The 23,350-nt window shown below is 53.4% G+C and overlaps 10 protein-coding genes across 10 annotated transcripts; 4 read left to right on the forward strand and 6 right to left on the reverse strand.

The window, feature by feature from the left end:
- Positions 1 to 66: 66 nt before the first annotated feature.
- Positions 67 to 1,388, reverse strand: BO87DRAFT_352790 (uncharacterized protein). Its single transcript, XM_025621207.1, has 3 exons — positions 1,216 to 1,388; positions 533 to 1,150; positions 67 to 465 (listed from the first exon to the last, which is right to left on the reverse strand). The coding sequence occupies exons 1-3, from the start codon at positions 1,310 to 1,312 to the stop codon at positions 89 to 91; spliced, it is 1,092 nt and encodes a 363-aa protein (XP_025482972.1). The 5' UTR covers positions 1,313 to 1,388; the 3' UTR covers positions 67 to 88.
- Positions 1,389 to 1,536: 148 nt separating this feature from the next.
- BO87DRAFT_404528 (6-phosphogluconate dehydrogenase, decarboxylating) lies at positions 1,537 to 4,776 on the reverse strand (the record flags this gene model as incomplete). The annotated part of the gene is made up of 4 exons (XM_025625868.1): positions 1,537 to 2,060; positions 2,115 to 2,624; positions 2,691 to 2,756; positions 3,252 to 4,776. The coding sequence occupies 4 exons, from the start codon at positions 4,774 to 4,776 to the stop codon at positions 1,663 to 1,665; spliced, it is 2,499 nt and encodes an 832-aa protein (XP_025482973.1). The 3' UTR covers positions 1,537 to 1,662.
- A 241-nt stretch (positions 4,777 to 5,017) lies between these two features.
- Positions 5,018 to 6,376, forward strand: BO87DRAFT_450635 (sugar phosphate isomerase/epimerase family protein; the record flags this gene model as incomplete). The annotated part of the gene is made up of 1 exon (XM_025628423.1): positions 5,018 to 6,376. The coding sequence occupies exon 1, from the start codon at positions 5,330 to 5,332 to the stop codon at positions 6,374 to 6,376; it is 1,047 nt and encodes a 348-aa protein (XP_025482974.1). The 5' UTR covers positions 5,018 to 5,329.
- A 36-nt stretch (positions 6,377 to 6,412) lies between these two features.
- Positions 6,413 to 8,655, reverse strand: prnC (delta-1-pyrroline-5-carboxylate dehydrogenase prnC). The gene is made up of 4 exons (XM_025622652.1): positions 8,302 to 8,655; positions 8,142 to 8,249; positions 7,724 to 8,085; positions 6,413 to 7,669 (listed from the first exon to the last, which is right to left on the reverse strand). Exons 1-4 carry the CDS (start codon positions 8,437 to 8,439, stop codon positions 6,541 to 6,543), a joined length of 1,737 nt encoding a protein of 578 aa, XP_025482975.1. The 5' UTR covers positions 8,440 to 8,655; the 3' UTR covers positions 6,413 to 6,540.
- A 703-nt stretch (positions 8,656 to 9,358) lies between these two features.
- Positions 9,359 to 11,814, reverse strand: BO87DRAFT_413570 (proline-specific permease). Its single transcript, XM_025626582.1, has 5 exons — positions 10,961 to 11,814; positions 10,883 to 10,895; positions 10,718 to 10,827; positions 9,867 to 10,663; positions 9,359 to 9,818 (listed from the first exon to the last, which is right to left on the reverse strand). Exons 1-5 carry the CDS (start codon positions 11,343 to 11,345, stop codon positions 9,456 to 9,458), a joined length of 1,668 nt encoding a protein of 555 aa, XP_025482976.1. The 5' UTR covers positions 11,346 to 11,814; the 3' UTR covers positions 9,359 to 9,455.
- Positions 11,815 to 12,991: 1,177 nt separating this feature from the next.
- Positions 12,992 to 14,923, forward strand: BO87DRAFT_328496 (proline dehydrogenase family protein). The gene is made up of 2 exons (XM_025620220.1): positions 12,992 to 13,874; positions 13,927 to 14,923. The coding sequence occupies exons 1-2, from the start codon at positions 13,288 to 13,290 to the stop codon at positions 14,774 to 14,776; spliced, it is 1,437 nt and encodes a 478-aa protein (XP_025482977.1). The 5' UTR covers positions 12,992 to 13,287; the 3' UTR covers positions 14,777 to 14,923.
- A 183-nt stretch (positions 14,924 to 15,106) lies between these two features.
- On the forward strand, positions 15,107 to 16,492 carry BO87DRAFT_373857 (putative proline utilization protein PrnX). Its single transcript, XM_025622653.1, has one exon. It carries the CDS (start codon positions 15,375 to 15,377, stop codon positions 16,419 to 16,421), a length of 1,047 nt encoding a protein of 348 aa, XP_025482978.1. The 5' UTR covers positions 15,107 to 15,374; the 3' UTR covers positions 16,422 to 16,492.
- Positions 16,493 to 16,814: 322 nt separating this feature from the next.
- On the forward strand, positions 16,815 to 19,958 carry BO87DRAFT_373859 (Zn(II)2Cys6 transcription factor). The gene is made up of 7 exons (XM_025622654.1): positions 16,815 to 17,026; positions 17,125 to 17,259; positions 17,346 to 17,617; positions 17,682 to 17,767; positions 17,818 to 18,452; positions 18,503 to 18,673; positions 18,721 to 19,958. Exons 1-7 carry the CDS (start codon positions 16,938 to 16,940, stop codon positions 19,733 to 19,735), a joined length of 2,403 nt encoding a protein of 800 aa, XP_025482979.1. The 5' UTR covers positions 16,815 to 16,937; the 3' UTR covers positions 19,736 to 19,958.
- Positions 19,958 to 21,671, reverse strand: BO87DRAFT_404534 (BUD22 family protein). The gene is made up of 2 exons (XM_025625869.1): positions 21,234 to 21,671; positions 19,958 to 21,166 (listed from the first exon to the last, which is right to left on the reverse strand). The coding sequence occupies exons 1-2, from the start codon at positions 21,483 to 21,485 to the stop codon at positions 20,018 to 20,020; spliced, it is 1,401 nt and encodes a 466-aa protein (XP_025482980.1). The 5' UTR covers positions 21,486 to 21,671; the 3' UTR covers positions 19,958 to 20,017.
- A 335-nt stretch (positions 21,672 to 22,006) lies between these two features.
- On the reverse strand, positions 22,007 to 23,142 carry BO87DRAFT_328507 (complex I 30 kDa subunit family protein). The gene is made up of 3 exons (XM_025620221.1): positions 22,918 to 23,142; positions 22,199 to 22,848; positions 22,007 to 22,144 (listed from the first exon to the last, which is right to left on the reverse strand). Exons 1-3 carry the CDS (start codon positions 23,078 to 23,080, stop codon positions 22,094 to 22,096), a joined length of 864 nt encoding a protein of 287 aa, XP_025482981.1. The 5' UTR covers positions 23,081 to 23,142; the 3' UTR covers positions 22,007 to 22,093.
- Between the last annotated feature and the right edge of the window lie 208 nt (positions 23,143 to 23,350).

Below are 23,350 nucleotides of genomic sequence, written 5' to 3' on the forward strand. Positions count from 1 at the left end.
AAAACCAACCAGCAGCAACACGCCATAAAAGAAAAAAGAAAACTCCATGTTAATGCCCAACCATGAGCCTAAACCAAAGCAACGCCCGTCAAAGGCCGCTAACCACCCAGTCGTAGTCCAGGCCGGTCGCTTCCACATCAACCTGCTTCATGAGGTCACTAGTCTCAGGAAACAATGCACAAGGGCCCCGGGGACAACCCAAGTCTTCATGAAACAGGCGGGTGCATTGAGGCTCGGCCACATCCGAAAGGATTCGCAGCAAGTAATCGATGCTCCATCCCTCATACGGGGCCTCGGGTGGCGGGAAAAGATCCTTCGGCTTCATCTCTGTCATCAGCTGTCCAACGACCATCGCGTCGCAGGCCGCACAGCAGCCGCCTTCCTCGAGGATAGATTCCATGCGTTGGTAGAGCGAGATGACGAGGGCGTCGACGTGCTTCTGGCGAAGGTTATCGATGTGTTCTGCTCATGTCACAGGTCAGTGTCTCACAATTGCAGTCTTTGAAGTAAAGAAAGATAGAATGATACGCACCCAGTAACAGATCAGGAATCGGCAGTCCTTGTTTGAGAATCTCCCCGGTACTTCCCCGAATAGCGACGCGAGTGATGTACCAAAAGAGACTACGATGACGGAACACCCAGGCGATGTAAATCCACTTGACCACGTCATTGTCATATGCCTTCGGGATCGATTCAGACATATTTATGACCCAGATTTCACTGTAAGCCATCATGTTATTGTAACATCCGAAGTGCTCAGTCAGGAGAGCAATCATGCACAGGGTGTCTGGGGTAACGTGGCGTGGGACATTTGGGGCGCGACCGTGAACGGCATTAAGCAAGACGAGCAAAGCACCGAGGTTATTGAATCGAGGAGGAAGAGCATCGGCTTCTTTGATCTTGTCCTCACTGTTGATCTTCACTTGAAAGTAAGGGCAGGTATGGGCGAGTTGATCCGAAGATACTCTGATTCTGGCCTGCACAGTGCGGTTGTGAGAGACACTGTTGGTGGCTTGCTGTCCAGGGTTGGAGCCGATCAGTTCGTGTTCTGGTGGAGCTGGGGCACTGCTCCGCCGGGGGAATTTGCTGATGGTGTCGACAATTCCCTGGAAGTAGGTTGGAACGGACCGGGTTGTGCGGTGGGTGGGATCTAAATGGTGAAATGGTGCATTAGCATTAATATGAATACGTGATGACTGATGAATCTGCACTCACTGAATCGTGTCAGGCGCGTATACATCTGCTCACCATCCGTTTCGACCACAAGGAGCATGTCCCCGCGGGCATCGATGGTCATATAGTTCAGATCCATGGCGATCCGGACTCTGGTGCCACCGTGTGACTATGGAATGATTAAGATGCAGGTAAACATCAAGATCGCCGGGGCGAGCAGAACACTGGACTAAAATGCAGGAGAGGCGCCGGACTTAGCGAGTTGTCTGTGAACCAGTGAATGACCTGTCAGTGAATAAGAGCACACTTCAATCATTATGCAGTCGACCATCATTACGCAATACGAAATCTATACTTCTTCGTGACATGGTATTGTATTCTTTGTATATTCTATATGCCTCGCATCATGCATTTCGTAAGTCATGATGACCATAATCTATCTATTCATAGATATCCACTCGTATGCCAGCCCGCCGGTCATCGGTGGCCCTAGTTGAAGTAGCCAGGGAACAGCCAGTTCATCCGCTCGCGAGCCTCGGGGCTCCAGTTGGGCTGGGCAGTGCTCATACCAAACTTGACGGATCCCTCGATGTGCTTGGCCTGCACCAGCTGCGAGTTCTGCTCAGCGGCCAGCTCGTCCAGCACAGCAGTCACGAAGCGCTTGGCGTTGACGGCGTTGGCCTTCATGTTGCCCATGACCATCTCCACGGTCACATCGGCGGTCGACTCGTGCCAGCAGTCGTAGTCAGTGGACATGCAGATCATCTGGTAGGCGATCTCGGCCTCGCGGGCCAGCTTGGCCTCGGGCAGGCAGGACATGTTGATGACGCTGCCACCCCAGGAGCGGTACAGCTTGCTCTCAGCGCGGGTGGAGAACTGAGGTCCCTCTATTTGGTAATCAGTAAATGCGACCCTTATTCCATCAGACAATTATCACATACCCATGCAGATCAGGGTACCGCGGTCGTGCAGCACCACACCCTCACCCTCCAAGCTGTGTCCACAGGCCCGGACGACCTTGGCGACACCCTCATCGAAGGGATCACCGAAGGGAACGTGAGCGACGACGCCACCCTCGAAGAAGGTGAAGGGACGGATACCCTTGGTGCGGTCGATGACCTGGTCGGGAACAACGAAATCACGGGGCTTGATCTCCTCCTGCAAGCTACCGACGGCGGAGAAGGCGATGATGGTGCGGACACCGATGGAGCGCAGAGCGGCGATGTTGGCGCGGGCGGGGACCTCGTGGGGAGCGATCTGGTGGTGCAGACCGTGACGGCTCAGGAAGGCGATGGCGACCGTCTGGTTGTTGTGGGAGCACTTGTGGTGCAGGATGGTGATGGGGGAGGAGGGGGTGCCCCAAGGAGTCGAGATGTTCAACGACGCAACCTGGGTGAAGCCGGGGAGCTCACGCAGACCAGTACCGCCAATAACGGCGATACGAACGGGCTCTACGTAGAGTAATAGCGATCAGTATGGATTTGTCAGGAGCACGATGCGCCGGGCGGGGATCGGACTAACCGTCGTAGGTGGAGGGAAGGGCGGCCATTCTTTGGGCGAGTTGCTTTGCGGACTCGATTCTCCTGAGGGGGCGGGATGGAAGAGTGGACAAGAGACGGCGCAGGGCAAGCAAGGGCATACAATAAGAGGAGAGGAGGAGGAGAGGAGACGGAGTTATGAAGTTGGAGACAGTCGCAAATCTTCCATGGCGGGGTCATCGCCCAATCGGGTAATCCGTTTCCGCCTGAGGCGGCAATCTTTTATTGCGCCCCACGTGCCGCTTCCTCAGGCACCATTCGTCCATTATCTCTTATACTTGACTGGCTTTACTCCTGTCGCTCCAAAACTTCTATTCTTCACGTGCCAATACTTTCTGCTGTATAACTCTATGTTGGATAATTCTTTCTCAAATTAGCTATGGACTGGACCGACAGATATCAAGAATACAAAAAGAGGACTCAGAAATACCCGGATCTATATATTGTGGAATTATCATGACATGTCATTGAATGTCTCCGAGTCATTACAACATTATCTTCTTCCCTATATAACAGTTACATCTCTGCATTAGGCGGGACGCCACTCGTAGTGGTGAGGTCCCTTCTTCACCGGCCCCGGATCCTCTCCAGGTACGCCCGGTATGTAGTAGGCATGGGCGCCAAATAAATCCATCTGCGCCTCCATGAACTTCGTGGGGAGCATCGTCCCTCCTTCATACTTCAGGTACTCTAACGTCGCAGACAACGCGGGAATATACTGATCTGCTACTGTGGCCGCCAACACCACCTCCTTAAGCGCGTCGAAGTGCTTGTGCAGCTCCCGGGCGACCTCATCCAGGAACTTCATGTTGGTCAGATCAGGACGCATGAGCGGTTGCAGAAGATCTGCAATAGCTTCAGACTGAATGATGCATCCCCCACGCCAGATCTGGATACATTTGCTGAGATCGACGTTCCATCCCTCATCCTTGGATGCGCGCGCGATCAACTCCAGTCCCTGGCAGAATGAAGCCAAGAAGGAGCAGTAGACGGCGCGACGCAGCTTCTCGATGAAGTCTTTGCGATCTTTGGTGTCGATGGCCTTGGGACCAGGGATGTTGAGCTTCTTGGCAACCTCCAGTCGCTCAGCGCGATTACCACTGGCGATACGCATATAGTGCGCTGTAGCAAGCGTAGGACCGGCCACATGTCGGTTCGCGGTCTCCATAACCGACCAGTAGGGCGTTCCTTCGGTGTCATCGTCGTCCTGTACCACTTTGTCGAGCACGTCATCCAGCACGTAACCGCCGTTCTGACTGGCGCCTTCGCCTTGGTAGTCGCCCTGGGGAGTCTTCTTCGTGCGCAGGATCTGCACACCAATGTCGAGCAGAAAGTTCTTCCGCAGCTCTCCCTTCGTATTCCAGTCTTCAAATATATCAGAGATCTCCTGATACTCCAACCCCAACCCCCAATGAAGCAAAGCCCACGCCTCCGCAGTGGTAGACAACATTCCCCCCTCAATACCATTATGGACCATCTTAACAAAATGACCCGAACCAGCAGGTCCCACATTCGTCACACAAGGCTTGCCGGTCTTTTCATCCTTGGCAGCATACTGCTCCAACAACGGTAAGACAAGCTCAATCGCCTCCGGATCACCCCCAGGCGATAAACTCGGGCCATGGCGGGCCGATTGATACCCGCCCGAGACACCCATGCCGATCCAACTGACGCCGAGTTCCTTGCATCGTTGCTGTCGCTGCTCAGTCCGTCGATAGTTCTCATTCCCGCCGTCGAGGATAATATCTCCCTTTTTCAGATCATTCTGGATCATATCCAAGACCGAGTCCGCGGGATCACCATGGGTGATAGAGAAAATAAATAGCTTCCGTTCCCCTTGACCTTCCAGACTCTTGGTGAATTTATCGATCTCGTAGAATCCTTCCACTTTCCCCTTGCCGCTGAATTTCCCTTCGTCGTACCATTTCTTGATCCCGTCGACGTTTTCGCGCTTCACGTCCCAGATGGAAACGTCCAGCCCGAGCTCCGTGAAGGCGAAGCTCATCATCGAGCCCATGTTGCCGGCTCCGACGATGCCGATTCGTTTGAAGGAGTGAGGCGACATATTACTGATTTTATTGAGAGTATAGTTAATTGGGTTTACAGTGGAACATTGTTGGGGAGTTGTGAAACAAAGCATTTTTAAAGAGCTGCCGTGGCGCGGATAGGCCAGGCACTACTACTACTACGCACCCGTTACATCATGTGCAGACGTCATGGAAGACACCACTCACTCACTATCATCATGCTATACAACCCATCCTAATACATTATAAGCATGGCATGATTGATTGACCAAATAATAGATTCCACTGATCCGATCAAAACCTGCTGCAGAATCAACTACAATATACAAAGTACCTGTCTGGAAGCACCGGAAGCCCTAACCTCAATCAACGGCCCGGTTACATCATCCTGAACGAACCCAAAACCAACTCAATTGCGATAACTCTACATCCAACCACCATTCCCTTCAATTCAACATTCTTAAGTACTGACTATAACTGGAACTCAATCACCTTTAACACATCAATCTAACTCACCACCCCAACCCCAACCACACAACCATCATCACCCCTACATATAAAACTACTATCACAGCATCTACAACAACCACAATGTCCCCCACAACAGAAATCAATAAGATCCCCCTCAGCTACGCAACCTGCTCCCTCGGCCCCCCCAGCACAACCCCCCTAGAAACCAAACTCTCCACTCTCCGCTCCGCCTCCTTCACCGGCATCGAGCTCGCCTTCCCCGACCTCCTCGCCTACGCCAACACCCACAACCCCGGAACCACCCAGATCCTACCAACAGACTACCCGGCCCTCATCCACTCCGCAAGCCAAATCCGCACACTATGCGAATCCCACAACCTGCGGATCATGATGCTGCAACCCTTCGCCAACTTCGAGGGATGGCCTCGCGGTTCCCCGGAACGGGAGGATGCGTTCTCCCGTGCAAAAGGGTGGAGTGAGATTATGGAGGCGTTGGGGACGGATTTGTTGCAGATTGGGTCGACGGATACACCCGCTGAGAAACTGTCCCTGGGGGACAATAAAGAGAATGTGGTGGAGGATCTGCGTGAGCTGGCAGATATATTAGCGAGCAAGGGCCAGCGTATCGCGTACGAGAACTGGTGTTGGAGTACGCATGCCCCGAACTGGAAGGATGTGTGGGAGATAGTTAGGGATGTGGGGAGGGAGAATGTCGGGTTGTGTTTGGATACGTTTCAGACTGCTGGGGGGGAGTGGGGGGATCCGACGGCTCCTGAGGGGGTGGTTAGTGGTGAGGATGTGAGGAGGAGGTATGAAGATAGTTTGGAGGAGTTGGCGAGGACGGTTCCTGCCGAGAAGATCTTCCTGCTGCAGGTGTCGGATGCGTATAAGCCACTATCTCCGTTTGAGGATGAGGTGGTGGATGGGGCGAGGCCTAGGGCGCGGTGGAGTCATGACTTCAGGCCGATGCCGTATCATGGGGGGTATTTGCCGATTGAGGAGGTGGGGAGGGCGGTGTTGAGGACGGGGTTTAGAGGGTGGTTTAGTATGGAGATTTTTGATGGGGGGAAGTCAGGGGAGGAGGAGATTGGGGATGTGGAGGGGTTTGCGAGGGAGGCGATGGGGAGTATGAGGAGGTTTTTGGAGAGGTGTGCGGATGGTATCTAGGGCCTAGTGTAGGTTTACAAGTATAAGGATGTTCCGGTGGACTGGATATATTTAATAACTAAACTATTCATACAACAATTTTACCGAACGCCACATATGCAAAACTCGTGGGGAATATGGAATATGCCAAATAACCATCTCTCATCACCATCCTACTCACCTCCCTAAGCATCGTTGCTGGGGTAGGGGACCTTGTAGGTAGGGACAAACTCCTCCTTGATCGACCGCAGACTGACGAAGCGGGACAGCAGGTTACCGCTGCCGGCCTTGTCGTTGGTACCACTGGCACGGGCACCGCCGAAAGGCTGCTGGCCAACAACAGCACCAGTGCTCTTGCAGTTGATGTAGAAGTTACCGGCGGTGTTGCGGAGAGCATCGTCGGCGGTGCGGAGAACCTCGCGGTCCTGGGCGAAGATGGAGCCGGTCAGACCGTAGTCGCCGGTCTGGTCAACCTTCTCGCAGATCTTGGCAAAGTCGGCCTCGGTAGCGTCAGCGTAGGTGTGGATGACCAGGACGGGACCGAAGAGCTCGCGGGAGAGGAGAGGGTGGTCGGGGTTGGTGGTGTGGTAGACGGTGGGCTGGATGTACCATCCCTTGGAGGAGTCGTAGCTACCGCCGGCCAGCAGCTCCAGCTCGGGGTCGTTCTTGGCCTCGTCGATCACGTTGGCCAGCTTGTTGAAGGAGGCCTCGTGGATGACGGGACCGCAGAAGTTGGTGAAGTCAGAGGGCTCGCCAACCTTGATGTTCTTGGTCTCGGCAACGACGTTCTTGATGAACTCGTCGGCAATGGAAGCGGCCACGTAGGCACGAGAGGTGGCACTGCACTTCTGACCCTGGAACTCGAAAGCTCCACGGACAGTCTGGACGGCGGCGTTGCGGACATCGGCCGACTTGTGGACCAGGTGGAAGTTCTTGCCACCGGTCTCACCAACAATGCGGGGGTAGCTGCGGTACTTGCCCTCGGCGACGCCGTTGGCAATCTGGCCGTAGAGGCTACGGAACACAGCGGTGCTACCGGTGAAGTGGAGGGCAGCAAAGTCGGGGTGGTTCAGGACGGTGTTGGTGACCTCCGCGGCGTCACCGGGGACGAACTGGATGACGTTCTTGGGCAGGCCAGCCTCGAGGAGGATCTGGTGGACGAGCCAGTTGGAGGCAATAGCGGAAGGAGAAGGCTTCCAGACGACGACGTTACCCATCAGGGCGGGGGCACCAGCCAGGTTACCGCCAATGGCAGTGAAGTTGAAGGGACTGATGGCGTAGACGAATCCCTCCAGGGGACGGTATTCCACACGGCTAGTCGGATTAGTTTGATCCACTGACTGCTACTTTAGATCGTGCATGACTTACTTCCACACACCAGGGGCGTGGTGAACGGGCTGCTGAGCGTACAGGTCCTCGGCGTACTTGACACCGAAGCGGAAGAAATCGCACAGCTCAGCAGCAGAGTCGATCTCGGCCTGCCAGGCATTCTTGCCCTGGCCGTGCATGGTCAGAGCCATGATGTCATAGCGGTATTTGGTCGAGATCAGGTCAGCGGCCTTGAGGAAGATGCTGGCACGATCGGCGAAAGAGGTAGCAGCCCACGACTTGCGAGCCTCGAGGGCGGCGTCAATAGCAGCCTGGACCTCGGCGACGGAGGCGTTGGAGTAGGTAGCCACGGGCGCATGGGAGGCGGGGCTGCTCTGGGTCTCGACCTGGGAGCTCTTGATCTGCGGGGAGTTAGAATTATCCAATTGTTTCTGCTACTCGCATGTCTGCTACTAACCTCCTTGCCGGCAATCACCAAAGGCACATTGAGGGGACCGCTCTGCTTGGTTCTGGCGAGGGCCTCCTCGAGACCACGGCGGTCAGGAGATCCGGGTGCGTAGTGTTTCTGCAATTGAGTCAGTAAACTTGACGATGAGCGCGATTTCATCGTTACTCACGTTAGGCTCGTTGTCAATGCGAGGAACCTTGAAGGTGGCGTAAGAGCCCATAGCACGAGCGCTCGTGCGGGCAAAGGAGAGGGAGGGGCATTTGGCGAGGGAAAGGCCCCGAGAACGCAGGAGCAAAGAGGACTGCATGATGGATTGTGCTCTTCCGAGTTGTAGCAACTGGACGAGGACTGAATCCGAGGGGGATGAAAAGTAGGAGAGCTGAGGAGAAAGTGAAGCAGACGCGGGGAAGCTCCGGTGATATAAGAGGCCCGGTTACTGCCGGCCGTGGTTAGTCAGCACGCAGGATCCCTGGGTGGCACAGAGTACACTCCAGTTCAGGAAGAGAGACAAGGTCCTATCCAGCGAACCAACAAGTGATTGTCCTGATTGTCCTTGCAGCGTACCGGCAACCAATGGGCCGGGAAGGAAATGCAGGCAGATCTGATACTCTGCTGTCGCGCTAATCAGCACCGCCGGCTCGATTCCGGGTGGAGCTGCCTACCGGCCCGGACACCTCCACCGGCTGCTGGTCTTCCGCTGCTTTTTATTAGGAGGCAGATAGTGCTGGACACGCACGAAAATCATGACTAACAGGAACCTGTCTTTGTTGGATTTCCAGCATCATTTAATGCTAAGTAGATTATGTGAATTTGAAATGGATTGTGTTGTGTTCTGTGATGCCAGCGGTAGTCTCTCCGCCTCCGCATTGATCCCCCGCATTACGAGCGATCGCTCTGGATTCTCCGCTGTCTGACTCGCCTCCAGAAGCTAGAAGCTGAATTGAATAATACCCAGATATGCGATACTAATTACCTTACATGGAGTCAATTGACAGCTTAAAGCACCTGTAGAATTGATGACGAATGCCGAGTTTGATCCATGCATGATGGCTGCATACCGACAAAATGGCAAAATACGTGGAGCGGCAAAAAGAGGCGGAGATGAACACCGCAGCAAGCCGACGCGTGACTTGACCACCTGACCTCTCTGCAAAACTACTAGTAATGATCAAGATAGCTGCTACTCTTTTCGGTCATTGTGGGCAATGACAAATATCCAAGCCATTGCGCTTCCATTCTTGGCTAAAACTTTCTATCTATGTACATGTGTCGTGCCCAGAGGATATGCAAATATATACTTCTGACTCAAGTGGTGAATCCTGCTCAAGCAATCCACCACCACACCCTCTCCAGCCAATTACGCGGCTTCCGCTCAAAGTCGTTCTCGCAGAGCCGGTCAATCTCCTCCTTGCCCGTGAACACGTCAATCTCCGACACCTTGGTCATCCATGGGGTCCGGTACCACACTTTGTGGCCCACATAAAGGGCCAGGAAAATAGCTACCACGATATACGACACCAGAAAGTCGGCCGCAGTGAAGTTGCCAGGGAAGAAAACCGCGTAGCCGTTGGTGATGGTCAGGAGGGACACGATCAGAATAACGTAGTATGTGCCGTAGGGCTGCAGAGAAGTCTTGAAAGTGAGCGTGTCCATCAGGCCATGGTAAGTCAATGCTTTGCGGAAACGCTAGATTTCGTCAGTCGGGTCTGCTAAGGATCGACGGAAATAACTTACCAAATAAGCAATACCAATGAGCACCCAGTTGATGAACCCTCCCACTGTGGTGATGTTCGTGAACCAGTAGAAGACGTTCTCTCCCGAGTCCGACAGGTTCAGGAAGGACAGCAAGCCGACTACCCAGGTGATGAGAACGGCCACGTAGGGCACGCCGTTGCGGTTGCACCGGGTGAAGATCTTGGGGGCCTGGCCGCCACAGGCGAGGGAATACAGTGTTCGAGAACCAGCGAACAACCATGCATTCCCTGAGGACCAGGCTGAGATCAAGATAGCAGCGTTGACGACATGGTTCAGCCCCGAGATACCAGCATTCTGAATGGCAATGACAAAAGGGCTGGCACTGGCGCTCGAGCTACCGCTGGCTACCGCGGACATGAGTTTAGGATCATTGTAAGCCACCGTGACACCAATCACAAGGGTTCCCAGAATGTAGAAGGCGAAGACTCGGTAGATGAATCGGTTGGTGGCTTTCGGGATGTTGCGACGGGGCGCTTCAACTTCACCAGCGGCAGTGGTGATAAGCTCGGGGGAGAAGATAAAGGAGAAGCCAGACTTGATAAAGGCGGTCCAGAAATCGAGGAAGCGACCGGTGTTTCCGCCCACCAAGTAGGGATTAAACGCACCCGGGTTGTCCCAGTAGCGGAAGCCGAGTCGATCATGGTTAGGGCCACCACCAAAGAAAAGCACCACGCCCAGGATAATCAGACCAATGATGGCAAGGATCTTTAACGTTGCGAACCAGAACTCGGCTTCACCATACCATGACACCGCGACGATATTGAGAAGCAAAATCACTGTGATTGTCAGAATCAATCAAGAACTGCCAATTAGAAGTTTGAGGAACATACCGAGGAGGATGATGGTGATCCACACTCCAACATTTATGGAGGTGGTCCAGTACTGGATGATAATCCCGGCAGCCGTCACTTCACTTGCCAGTAACATGGCGAACGAGTACCTAAGAGGCATAAAGATTAGATTGTGTTGGTGAAAGGAGAATAAGGTCAACCTACCAATAATTGTATCCTAAATCAGAGTTAGCTTATTACTGCAGAATTAGAAAAAACATGTAGGTACAATGCAAGACATACCAGCAGCGAATCCGATACTAGGCTCCGTGTAGCGGCCAATCACATAAGGCACCGAAATACCCTTGATGGGCAGATAGGTGGTCATCTCGCCCAGCACGTTCATCACAAACCACACCACCGTGGACATGGCAAAATAACCCATAAACAGTGGTGCTGGGCCCACCGTCGACAGCGTGGACCCGGAACCTACGAATAGACCGGTGCCAATACAACCACCGAGAGCAAGCAGCTGCAGCTGTCGAGAGGACAGTCCACGCTGGGTGTCTGTGTTTGGCCCATGGTGGATCTCGCCCTTGAGGGCCTCGGGGTCTTCATCAACATATACTGGAGGAGATGTCACTTCATTTGCGGACTTCTCAGAGTCCTTGAACGTCGGTGCACCCATTCTGGTGTGTACAAAAAACGAATAACACACTGATGCGAGTGACTAGAACAGTCGCAGATGGAAATTGGCTACGGACGTCTTATATGGGTGCCGCAGAGGCGACCAGCTGGCCCGTCTCAGCAAACATGCTTATCAGGACCAACACGAAATGACTTTTGAGCTACGGCCCGATGGCGCAAAGTCTTCCAGAAGGACACCATCATTGGCTCCAGAGGGCTCTGGGGAGGCGATATGCGGTGATTTAGCATCTTATCTCTCGTTTGGGTTTACATACGAGCAGTGTTTCTCGTTAGAAGATGGGAAGGTTTGGTGGCTGCCACAGGTTCCCTTATCTGCCTGGCTGGCGGGCGGGGATCGTCCGACGCGGCAGGGACATGGATGCGATATCAGGTTATCTGGCTTGCTCATTGTTTGATATGGATCGGGTTTTCCATTGACGATTTAAGCTTCTATAAAGCTGTCAGAAGCCGGCGGCGTTCCTCGTGGCATTTAGATTATTAGACTGCTGCAAATCCGGGGTGGTTCTCCGCACCACTGTGGGCATATTCTAGAGCGTGAAGAGAGCTGAATCCACCGCGAAGTTGCTGTGACTAAGAGAAACTGCTGCATTGAGAGTCCTCTTGATGGAGTCAATCTGTTACCTAATGCCATGGTTCATCTTTGCTCGTTTGGAAAAGCTTGACCCATCGAGGCTAGCCATTCGCTGCGATGATTGGCCTCCTTAGTTGCCGCCCGGTGGAGTTTTTTTGCTCCCTCCGCCACTAGTGCAGAAAGCCCGAAAACGGCTAGCAACGCCCTGGTGCCTCGATATCCAGGCACCAGGTGATTTGTGCCTAATGACTGGAAAGTACATAATAGTACGTACTGCCAATTGATGAAAGATTCCGCTGCGGCAACGATGCGGTGCTTGCAACAAACACTGGGAGTAGGCCATGATGGGGGGGGTGCTTGAATGTGAGGACTACTATGAATGGAAGAAAAATACTTATATTCCTATCAGCGATGTCGGTCTCTTAGTGCATGATGTTCCAGGGGTATACATGTACATTCCTTTCATGCCGACATAGTAATGGTTTCTAGTGAATCTGTAGCCCAGCAGCACGACCGGGCCGGTCAAGCGGCGACAGCTCCGGTGGGGGTGCACCCACCGGCCCGCCTACCGGTCATCGCCAATCTCTTATCGACCACTTATCAGGGTTATCGCCAGATCGATAACCTGGACTTTTTTTTGACCCCTCCAAAAAGTACGGGAAACAAGGATGGTTAGGGTTTTGGGCACGGGACCCTTGGTGCTTTTGTCTATAGTTCGAGATACTTTCTCATTTGCTAGGAAGCATAAGGCGTAGTCAAGATCCAGTCAAAACCCTCCTATTGAGTAGTGACACACACCACCCCAACTCCAGTTCATCGGTAAGCTCGAGCGAAGCCTACAGTAGCGGGCGATCAGGCGTAGATCTAGACACAACTGGCCGGGTCAGGTGCAACAATGTTATAGTTGGCCACCCTTTCACTGCAACGCCACCCGCATAATCTCCCAGTCACGGCTAGCCAGTTTGCATTATCTAACGTCACGGGGATGGGCAGCCCCAACAAGTAAAAAAAGAAAATGATAGTAATACCGTGTCCGGGTTGTTCCTGACCAGGAGAAAGAAAGCCAATGCTGACCGGCTTTCAGTCCACTTCCTGCCCGGTTTCCACCGGTACGGGAACCGCTTCTTTCCATCCCCCAGCTACTAGTTACACTAGAGAAAGATCCTCCACTTGCCATACTTCCATTCCCTTGCGATGCATTTCATACCACTACAAATTCCCCTCCTTTGTCTCCAGACCGAAGAACTACTTATTTCTATCACCGCTGCGTGACTCTTCAGTCTTCCACACTCATCCTCCCCTCCCCTCCTTGCCACTTTCTTCTATACTCGCCACTTAATCTACCATCATCATGAAGGCTGCCCGCCGTCCTATGCGGGTGCTCTCGAGCGTCCCCTCTACCTACTCGTCCGCTAGATACGTTAGCCGCACCAGCAACCCCAAATCCTCCGCCGCTGCGTCCACCCCCACCAACAACCTGTTGCAGCAGCAGGCTGCCGTTCCCTCCAACGATGCATCGGGATCTCCCCTGGCTAAACTCCCCATCTCCTCCGTCCTGCGGTCGCTGGTGATCCTCTCCGTCTCCTCTTCCACCCTCCTGTTGAAGCCGTGCATCTTCGCGCTCTCGACCCTTGCGCACCCCAAGACCCCCGTTCTGGACGTCGCCAAAAACCCTTTGTTGAATGCGCTCGTCAAGCACACCTTGTACAAGCAGTTCAACGCCGGTGAGAACAAGCTCGAGGTGCAGCAGTCGATCCAGGCCATCAAGCAGTTGGGCTACCGGGGTGTTCTGCTGGGTTACGCTCGCGAGGTCCTGGTGGGTGAGGGCAATGTCGACCCTCGCGACGAGAAGGCCGCGCGGGCAGAGATCCAGACCTGGCTGGATGGTACCCTGCAAACCGTCGACATGGCCCAGGAAGGCGACTTTGTGGCCCTGAAGTAGGTTTTCTCCACATCTTACTCCAATTGGATCATGTACTAATCTTTACAGGTTCACCGGTATGGGTACTCAGGTGCTCGAGTTCTTGCAGAAGCAGGCTGCTCCCTCCGAGTTCATGGATTACGCTATCACAAAGGTCTGCGACCTGGCCATCTCGCGCAACGTGCGCCTACTCGTCGATGCCGAGGAGCAGGCTGTGCAGCTGGGTATCGAGAAGTGGGCTCTGAAGTACCAGAAGTACTGCAATGCGAAGACCCCCGGCCACGCCATTTTCTACAACACTTACCAGGCCTACCTCCGCTCGACCCCGGCCACCATTGCCAAACACCTTGAGGTTGCTCGCCAGGAGGGTTACACTGCTGGTGTGAAGCTGGTCCGTGGTGCTTACCTGAAGACCGAGCCTCGCCACCTGATCTGGGCTGAGAAGGAGGAGACTGACGCCTGTTACGACGGTGTCGTCGAGGCTCTCCTGACTCGCCGCTACAACTCAATGCTGCAGCCCGCCTCCGAGGAGCACAAGACCGAGCTGCCCCCTGTCAACGTTATCATCGCCACTCACAACCGGGACTCCGTTCGCAAGGCCCACGCTATCCGTCTCCAGCAGGCTGCTCGCGCCGAGAAGCAGGGAGTTGATCTCAGCTATGCCCAACTCCAGGGTATGGCCGACGAGGTCAGCTGCGAGCTCTTGCAAGGCTTCTCCAGCGCCGATGGCCCCGCTTCCCAGGAGACCCCGAACGTGTACAAGCTTCTGACCTGGGGCACTGTCAAGGAATGCATGGGCTTCCTGATGAGACGTGCTGTGGAGAACACCGAGGCGGTTGGCCGTACCAAGCAGTCGCAGGAGGCTATGCTTGGAGAGCTCAAGCGCCGCGCTCGTCGCGTGTTTGGCTTGGGTAACTGATGTTGTTCTATGATACCTCTTGACTCGCATATTTGTTTTTGGCTTTTAGCCTTTTTGGCGCATTGTGTGGTTTTGTTGGCTGATTCCCTAAGCGTGAGCATGCATGTAGATGGCGTTAGAAATCTGATTTACCCTTTCATGATAACGAAGCTCAACCTGAACTAGTTACTTGGTGTTATCATAGTGCGGCATAGATAGCCGCTAATCCACGTAGCGCGCGGCGGTGATGTCAAGAGGGACAGTCGATCCATTCCCGACCCCGCGTTCCTCGCATCTACAACGTGTTCCCGATTGCAACTCTCGATCGCAACGGAAGGCCATCCGACATTAGTGCCGGCGAACTAGACCTTTCTTCTCGGTACTGATGTCCGATGATATCCGTGTCCCTTGACACCCAGGCACTAAGTTGGTCTATCTCCGACATCGCTTTCCCCGGGTGCCGAGGGGCTATCTGTCTATAAAGGCGGCTGACCATCTATCAGGCACACTACTCACAACCAATAAAACTATTGGCTTCCCATTTACTATACTCTATATCTCACAACCCTGTTGAATTTTACTGTATAGGATTGTTACATCGCCAACATATTCCTCCATAATGCGTCTACTCCCTGAGCCAGCGGTCGCCCAGATCCTGCGACAGTTAACCCCTATACAATGCCATGACCTTCTTGATGCCCTCTGTGAGGGTCTTACGACTGTATCTTCAGAGTCCTCCACACCCAGCCATGAGCGACTCGTCCACCAACCGCTGCGCAGCACCATCGTCACCAAAGACCAGAACCTCTCTCTCTTCATGCCCGTGTCCAACACTGTCCACACCGGCTTCAAAGTTGTAACCGCTTCCCAGGCTAACGGCATCATCGGCGTCATCAACATCTTCTCCCCGGAAGGTAAACTGCAAGGTCTCCTCAGTGCTGCGGAGATCACAGCCTTCCGCACCGCCTTGGCGGTGATGTCGCTGTTCATTCGCTGCACAACCATCAACAAAGAGCACATCTTGATCTTTGGCTCTGGACGCCAAGCGGAGTGGCACGCTCGACTAGCCCTGCTTCTCGTTCCGGACCAGATCAAGAGAATTACATTTATTAACCGCGGTCGCCAGCGACTGGAGGAGCTGGAGCGAGATGCGATCGCTGATCTACGGGCTGCTCATCCCGATAAGATCTTAGCTACGTTGGTCAAAGAAGATACTCCAGATTACGAGGAACAGCTACGGAATGAATCGGGTGCTTGCGATGTGATCTTCAGTTGTACGCCGGCGACCGAGCCAAACTTCCCGTACACCTATCTCCAACCGTCCAAGCAGCGGTTCATCTCCCTTATCGGCTCGTACAAGCCGCATATGCGGGAGATTGACACTGAGACGCTACTATCGGGCGGAGGGAAAGTTTATGTGGACTCGAAGGAGGCGTGTTTGGAAGAGTCGGGCGAGTTGATCTTGGCGGAGGCGAAAGAGGATCAACTGGTTGAGATTGGAGAGCTGTATGGTAAGATGGGCAAGGATGAGTCTATTGATGTGCCGGAGGGATGTAATGTGGTGTTCAAGTGCGTGGGGATGGGAATTATGGATTTGGTGGTCGGGAATAAGCTGTTGGAAGTTGGACGGGCCAGAAACATTGGTATGGAAGTGGATGGGTTTTAAGAAGCATACTAGCTCTGCTACTAGAGAAAATAGCTCCCCTAAATGGGCTCGATCATGGTTACTGTAGTGATGATCCATCTATATCCGTCCTCCCCAGCTGTGATGACCGGCCGGGCAGCCCTGCAGCGACCAGTTGAGTCACGCGAGCACCCTATTTAGGTATGAAAGATAGCTTAACATATTACCCAATCACAAGCAACTATCCGGAATGCACCAACGCCATAATTTCCAAAATTGTAAAAAATTAAGAATAATCACAGATGGAAAGCATTCCCCGGAGGTCTCGGCGGTAGATCGGCGGCGAGGCATGGCTGAGGGAGGGATCTTATCAGTAAGAAAGATTGGGAAGGGCCAGAGGATCTCCCTTCTCCTCCTCCTTCGAACCCCGGGGAAATTTTCTTGTCCTCCGCAACCCACGCAACCCCAACTTGACCCTCTCCCCTCTTACCTCATGCTTTTTCTATAATTCTACAATGCGCCTGCCTCTCCATCGGCCTCCCTGAACTCGAAACTGCCATGGATGTGGGCCCTACTACCCCTGCTGGTCTGGGCCAGCAGAAACGACCCCGCGTTTCCGAGGAAAACCGCAAAAGAGCGGTGCGAGCGTAAGCTTCCTCCAATCCTTGATTTTATTCCCAAGACGCCCCTTAGGGATAGCTGGGGCATGCTGGAATCTATTGGAATGTATTACTGACTAGTATAGCTGCGATGGATGTCGTCGCGTAAAGGAGAAATGCGAAGGAGGCGTCCCCTGTCGCCGATGTCTCCGGTATCGTCGGCAATGCATCTTCACTCACCCCGATCAGGCCGAGAAGCTCGCTCGCTCATCGTCCGTCTCGTAAGTCGCCTGATACCTCTTTTCCAAGGGTTATGAAACTGTACTGTGAGTTGTGGAGGCTGATAGATAATATGCGATGGGGTTAGGCTTCTGGACCGCACCGTTGCTTTCAATCAACATGAAATGCTCGAGTCGGAACGTGTCCGCTACATGGAACGCATTCTTCAACACTATGTCCCAAACATCTCGTTCGATATACATTCTCTTCGGAAGATGGCGGAGGAGCTGAAACATAAGCATCGTCCCTCTGGAATGGAGGGTGGGCCGCCGTCGATGCAGCTGGATGGCGAGGAGCTCGAGGATCTGGCCATCGATGATGAGGATTTTACCATCAAAGCTTTGCCGGATAATACAACCCGTATGATATTTCGACCTGTTTACGGTTTATTATTGCTGGTGCAGGCTCTCTGACTAGTCTGCAGAATACTCTGGAGAGTTCTCGTATCTGAATTTCTCCATGAAGATTAGACAGAAGATTGACGAGTGGATGAAGACGGCAGCTCCGGAGGTAATCACTGTCTGTCCAACTATCTTATTCTTATTTGCTGATGGTGAAAGGCATCGACCGAAACAGAACCGTTTGAAGAGCGATGGCGAGCGACTCAGCTACAGTCGGGTTCAACTTTGGTATCGACATCAGTCACTTGTCTACCGCCCCGTTTTGTCGCCGACTTCCTTGTCCAAATATTCTTCAAATATGCACAGACCAACAATTTCTACGTCGAAGAAGATTGGCTGCGCGATAAGCTTAATACATGCTATACAGATCCGTCCTGTTTGTCGTCGAAGGATGCTGGCTCGGTTTGCGCCATCCTGATGGTCTTGGCTGTCGGAACACAGTTTGCGCATATGGAATCGTCCATTCCCGTCAATCGTCTTTCTTCCAACTCGGCTTTCGATGATGACCATCACTTTTCCGAGGACGATGTTGGTCTTACTTTTTACCAGTTCGCATCCAAACTATTACCAGATATTATCGCCACGGCAAATGTCCGAAGCGTGCAGGCCTGCCTACTGATCGGAACTTATTTGTTGCCACTCGATACGTCTGGACTATGCTATACCTACTTTGGTCTGGCGCTGAAGATGGCGATCCAGAATGGTATGCACCGGAAGTACACGGGAGAAGGGCTATCGCCGCGTATGATTGAGATTCGGAACCGTGTGTTTTGGACTGCGTACACAATCGAGAAGTAGGTTACATGGTAGCCCCCTTATCTTCATCTGTGCTTACAATTCCTAGGCGTGTCAGCATTCTTCACGGAAGACCGGTATCCTTGTTAGACGCAGACGTCGATGCCCCGTTCCCCACTGACTTTCAGGGCTTGACACCATCGGGACACGTTTCGAACGATACGAACATGGTGACACTCATCAAGTTAACCCTCAAGCTCGGAGAAGTTGCGAATGAAATGTATGTTTTGACTTCAAAGGGTACTTGAATCCTGCTAACACTAGTAGATCCGTCCTTCGCAAGTCCCGAAAGAACCAGCAACAAGATTGCTTGGAGAGGCTCCTGAATCTGCGGAAGAACCTTGTCGACTGGTGGGGAACGCTGCCCGAGGAAACCAACTGCAGGGACCTCAACCCAGCAGGGCCACTTTTCCGCTCCAATGTGCATTTGAAGCTCGACTATTGTCTGACGCGTATCTTCCTGGGGCGGCCGTTCCTCTTCAGCACCAACCGGGCAATCAGCTCAGCCACAATACCCGGTGCTCCGGTCAAGACACCATCAGGTGCCGCTAAGAACCGTTCCACACTGATTACGGATTGTGTCGAAGCCGCTCTCGAGATCATCGACCTATGTAGGCTCCTTCGCGACGAGCGCGGTCTTGCCCGTGCATCATTCACCGAGTTCAGCTCGTGCCGTGCCGCTCTGCTCGTCATTCTAGCCCAGAGCTTGACCAAACGCACCGAACGCCTACGCGAAGCGTTAGACAAAGGTATGGCACTAATCAAGATCATGTCCATGGGTGTCGGCTCTGCCCGCGCTGCAGTAAGCGTCATCGAGACCCTGGAGCGAGCCATTCGTCGTCTCGAAGAATACAGTCAAACCCAACCCCAAGGCAGTACCGGAGTTATCGAATCAGCATACGACCGGTTCAAGAATTGGGAGATGCTATGGAAGACCGGGCCCATCTCCCCGGAAATTGCACCATTCCCAGAGCAGCAGTATCATCATACTAGCAACGGACTCGCCCCCGTTATGACCCCTATGACGGGTGGTGCATCCACCGCGAACGAGCCCGTGGAAGCCGATGTCGGCAGCGCAAGTCTTCCCGACTCATCGGAGTTTTCTGTTTCACATCCCCTATCGCAGATGCCGCATTTTGCCATCGATCACTTTGTCTCTAATCTGCCTCAGGAGCTGGGAGAGTTTACCGCCATCCCTTGCTTTGAGCCTGATGGCCAGCCGAGTCTTTCTGGGGAGATGAAGACGGCAGATACGCGGTGGATGAATTTCATGAATGAGTAATTCACGTGCTTGTTTCTTGACTAAAGCAGGTGGTTTTCGTTGTGGTTTCAGCGTTTCAATATGGATTCTTACGGCTGTTGTGTTGTGTTGCATTGTTTATATGTTTATCCGTCTGTAAGCACCGGATTTATGTTTCAAGATACCTAGACAGTATGTGTATATTGTTTCACAGTTCTCAGTGGAAATACTAGCAGGACAATAAATATTTCAAATAATTTTTCGGCCATGATGATATAATATCTACAAATGCTACATACAAAAACAGGATATCTCCTACTACAACTAATCAAACGTAACCTTCTTACCCTGGAAAGCAGCAGTAGCCTTCTGCTCCTTCGCCTTCCTCGCCGCCTCCCACGACGGATGCAACGGCTTATTATCCTCGGGCTTCTTCGCTGGCGGTCCTCCACGCTGCGGCCGTCCAAACTGCTGGTTCTGCTGCTGCGGTCTCCCCCAACCCTGGTGCTGCCCACCGCCGCGTCCCCATCGCTCACCCCCATCAGTCGCACCCCGCCTCACATCCCACCCACTATCGCGTCCTCCTCCCTTCCGCTTATTCTTCTCCTGCTTAACATGATTCGCCCCAGATCCGTACTTCTTCTCCCACAGCGCCCGACGCGCCTGCTGGCCCATGCGGTTCTTGCGTCGCGGGGGCTCGTTCGCTGCCGCGCCGTCTTCAGCCTCATCTTCGGATCCGGACCAGTATCCGCCCATTGTGAGTGAGGGGAGGAAGGTCGTGCTGGTCGCGGGCGTCGAGGAGGCTTTGCTGGTTGCTTTGGGCTTTTTGGTGGGTGGGGAGGATGGGGATGGGGAGCGGGAAATGGACATGTTGGAAGGGATTTCTTGGTCGTCGTCGTCTGATTCTTCTCCTTCTTCTTCCTCCTCCTCCTCCTCCTCTTCTTCTTCTACGTCGCTGATTTCATTGGGATCGAGATCTTCGTCGCCTTCAGATCCGTCTTCGTTCTCGTCGCCTGAATCAGGCGCCAGTCGCGCGTCGAATTGTGCGTAGTCGATGCTCTCTGCGTCGGAGCCGGCAACGTCGGACATGTTGATGTCTTCATCGCCGCTTGGGGAGGGGTCAGCGGATGCGCTTGTCCGAGCTGTCTCGGCTTCGGCCTTCTTCTTGTTGCTACTGCTGCTCTTCTCCTCCTTGGAGGATTTCTTTGCATCCTTCTTCTTCACATCCGCAGGTTTATCCTCAATGCCCAGTAGCTTCCGTATCCCCTCCATAATCCCCGGAAAGACATTCTTCACCGGCGTGGACTTGTACAACCGTGCCGTGACGTTCGCTTCAGCTGTACTTTTCGGCCCCTCCGCGGATATCTTCTTCTTGTCTTTGAATTGGATGAAGAGCGGCGACTCGGCGATGCGTTTCGTCTTGAGGAGTTGCTTGAAGAGGTATTTTTCGGCGGTGGCGTGGGGGTCCAGTGTCTATTATCAATTTTAATTCGGATGTTCAGTAAAGTAAAGACCTTGAAAAGGGATAGAGGGGCTGTACCTTAATAACCTGAATCTCCTCCGCAATCCGACTCAACGTCCCCTCCTTCTTCTCTCCCTCTTCCTTCTGCGCCGTCTTCTCCCTCCGTCCGAGCTTCTGCCGCTCGAACCCCCGCGCTACCTTGAGCGCCTTAGATAGCGTCATCACGCCATATTCGAATTTCTGGAATAGTCGGGTTACTTGCAAAGACTGGCTCCGGTCGTGTGGTGTGTATGGTGATTCGGAGAAGTCTGCGAAGTTGCGCTTCCCCATTTTGCTCGGTAGCTTTCAAGTCTTGAGGGTTGTGAGGATGGTGTATGTATCGTTGGATTGTGTAGTTGGTTTATATCGGTAATGAGGGCAAGGTGCGGGGATATATCCTGGTTTATGGTTTTCAATGTTGATTTCAAGATTAAGATAGATTAGAGTAGTTTTTCTTCCTGGTCAGGGAACTTTTTCTGCCGGTCGGAGGAAAGGGCGGTGCCAAGCGATGGATGGGATTGCTCGCCGCCTTTTGGTTCAGTTTTGGGAGGTGGACGGGGCGTTTTGCCGTTTTGGGTGTCTTATTTTTGGGGGATGGTTATTGGTCCGTTGAACGGTGGATGATTTCACGGGGGGTTGTTGTTTTTTATCTTTTGATATGGGGTGTAATTGGGTCAATTGGGTGTGGATGTAGAACTCTACAAATTTTTGATGAGAAAGTTTTCGAATTGTGTGCAATGTAAGGATATAATTTCATAATCTACGATATCATAGCGCGAGTCAACCTACTTTGAGAAATGGCGACCCACGTTAGAAGTTTGCGCGAAACCAACGTCAAATTCAACACACGGTATGTACATACAGAACCAGTAAGGAAAGATAATACGATTACATCTCCTCTATTTCTTTTCCTCCTCCTTCGGCTCCGGCTTGGGGGTGGGAAGCTTGAACTATATCATCAGTTAGCATCATCCTCGTAACCGCACAAGTTGATATCAACATACCGACTCAGGAGTTCTGTCAGTACCCGCACTGACAGGCTCCCAGGCAGCAGTACCACCCTCGAAGTTCCGAAACGCCTGCGTAAGCTCCAGAGGCTCAATGACAATGCGCTTCTTCTCCTCACAGTAACGCAGCTCCGTGTATCCAGTCAAGGGGAAGTCCTTGCGCAGCGGGTGACCGTCGAAACCGTAGTCGGTCATGATACGGCGCAGATCGGGGTGGCCAGTGAAGAAGACACCGAACATGTCGTACACCTCACGCTCGTACCACAGAGCACCCTCGAACAGACCGGTAACACTGGGCACGGGGCTGGCCTCGTCGGCGTAGGTCTTGACACGGATACGCGAGTTGTAGCGCACACTGAGCATGTTGTAGACGACCTCGAAGCGCTGGTCGCGGGTGGGGAAGTCGACACCGGTGATGTCCGAGATCTGGGTGTATTCGGCCGCGGTGTGGTATTTCAGGAAGGTCATGGTGGGGATCAAGCCGGAGGGAGGGACGTAGATGCAGAGCTCATCCTTCCAGACGGAGAACTGCTGGACGTGCTTGGGCAGGCACGACATGATGTACTGGCCGTACTTGTGCAGGCTGTCCGCCTTGTCCTGGTACTTGTCGGCCGGGTTGATGACGGGGGCGCGGAGAGGACCAGAGGCTATAGGTTTGTGTTAGTGGTGCACATCCTGCGGTATCAGTGGTCGAATCCGGGTGCCATTGGACATACGGGGACGCTGGGCCTGGCGCATGTTGGGAACATCCTCTGAGATAGGCGCGGTCGAGGCCTGAGTGGCCTTCAGAGCGGTCGTAGTGAAGGTACGGGTCGACCGGACGGCGGTGGCCAGGGAGCGGCCAGATCCCAGCCGCATCAAGGAGCGAGCAGAGGCCATGATGACGGACAATTGCGGGTGTGAGACGACGGGGAAGGTGGAGGGAGGGGAGAGCAGCGGAGGTTCCTCATCCAAGGAGCTTTTGCCGGTCCAGGCGAAGTTGTCGCGGTCACGTGAGAGCAGCAAGTTTGGCTGGCGGAGATGACATAAGCGGCGCGGACAGCAACACATGTATGCCCCAGGCTGCAAGGGCAGTCAAACAGTGCAAACCCGCGCAAACCCCATCAATCAAAGCTTCACTTCTCTTTCTCGCTCTTCGCCTCCAACTCT

The sequence above is a fragment of the Aspergillus neoniger genome (assembly GCF_003184625.1).
Source record: "Aspergillus neoniger CBS 115656 unplaced genomic scaffold BO87scaffold_6, whole genome shotgun sequence".
Taxonomy (NCBI): Eukaryota; Fungi; Ascomycota; class Eurotiomycetes; order Eurotiales; family Aspergillaceae; genus Aspergillus; species Aspergillus neoniger.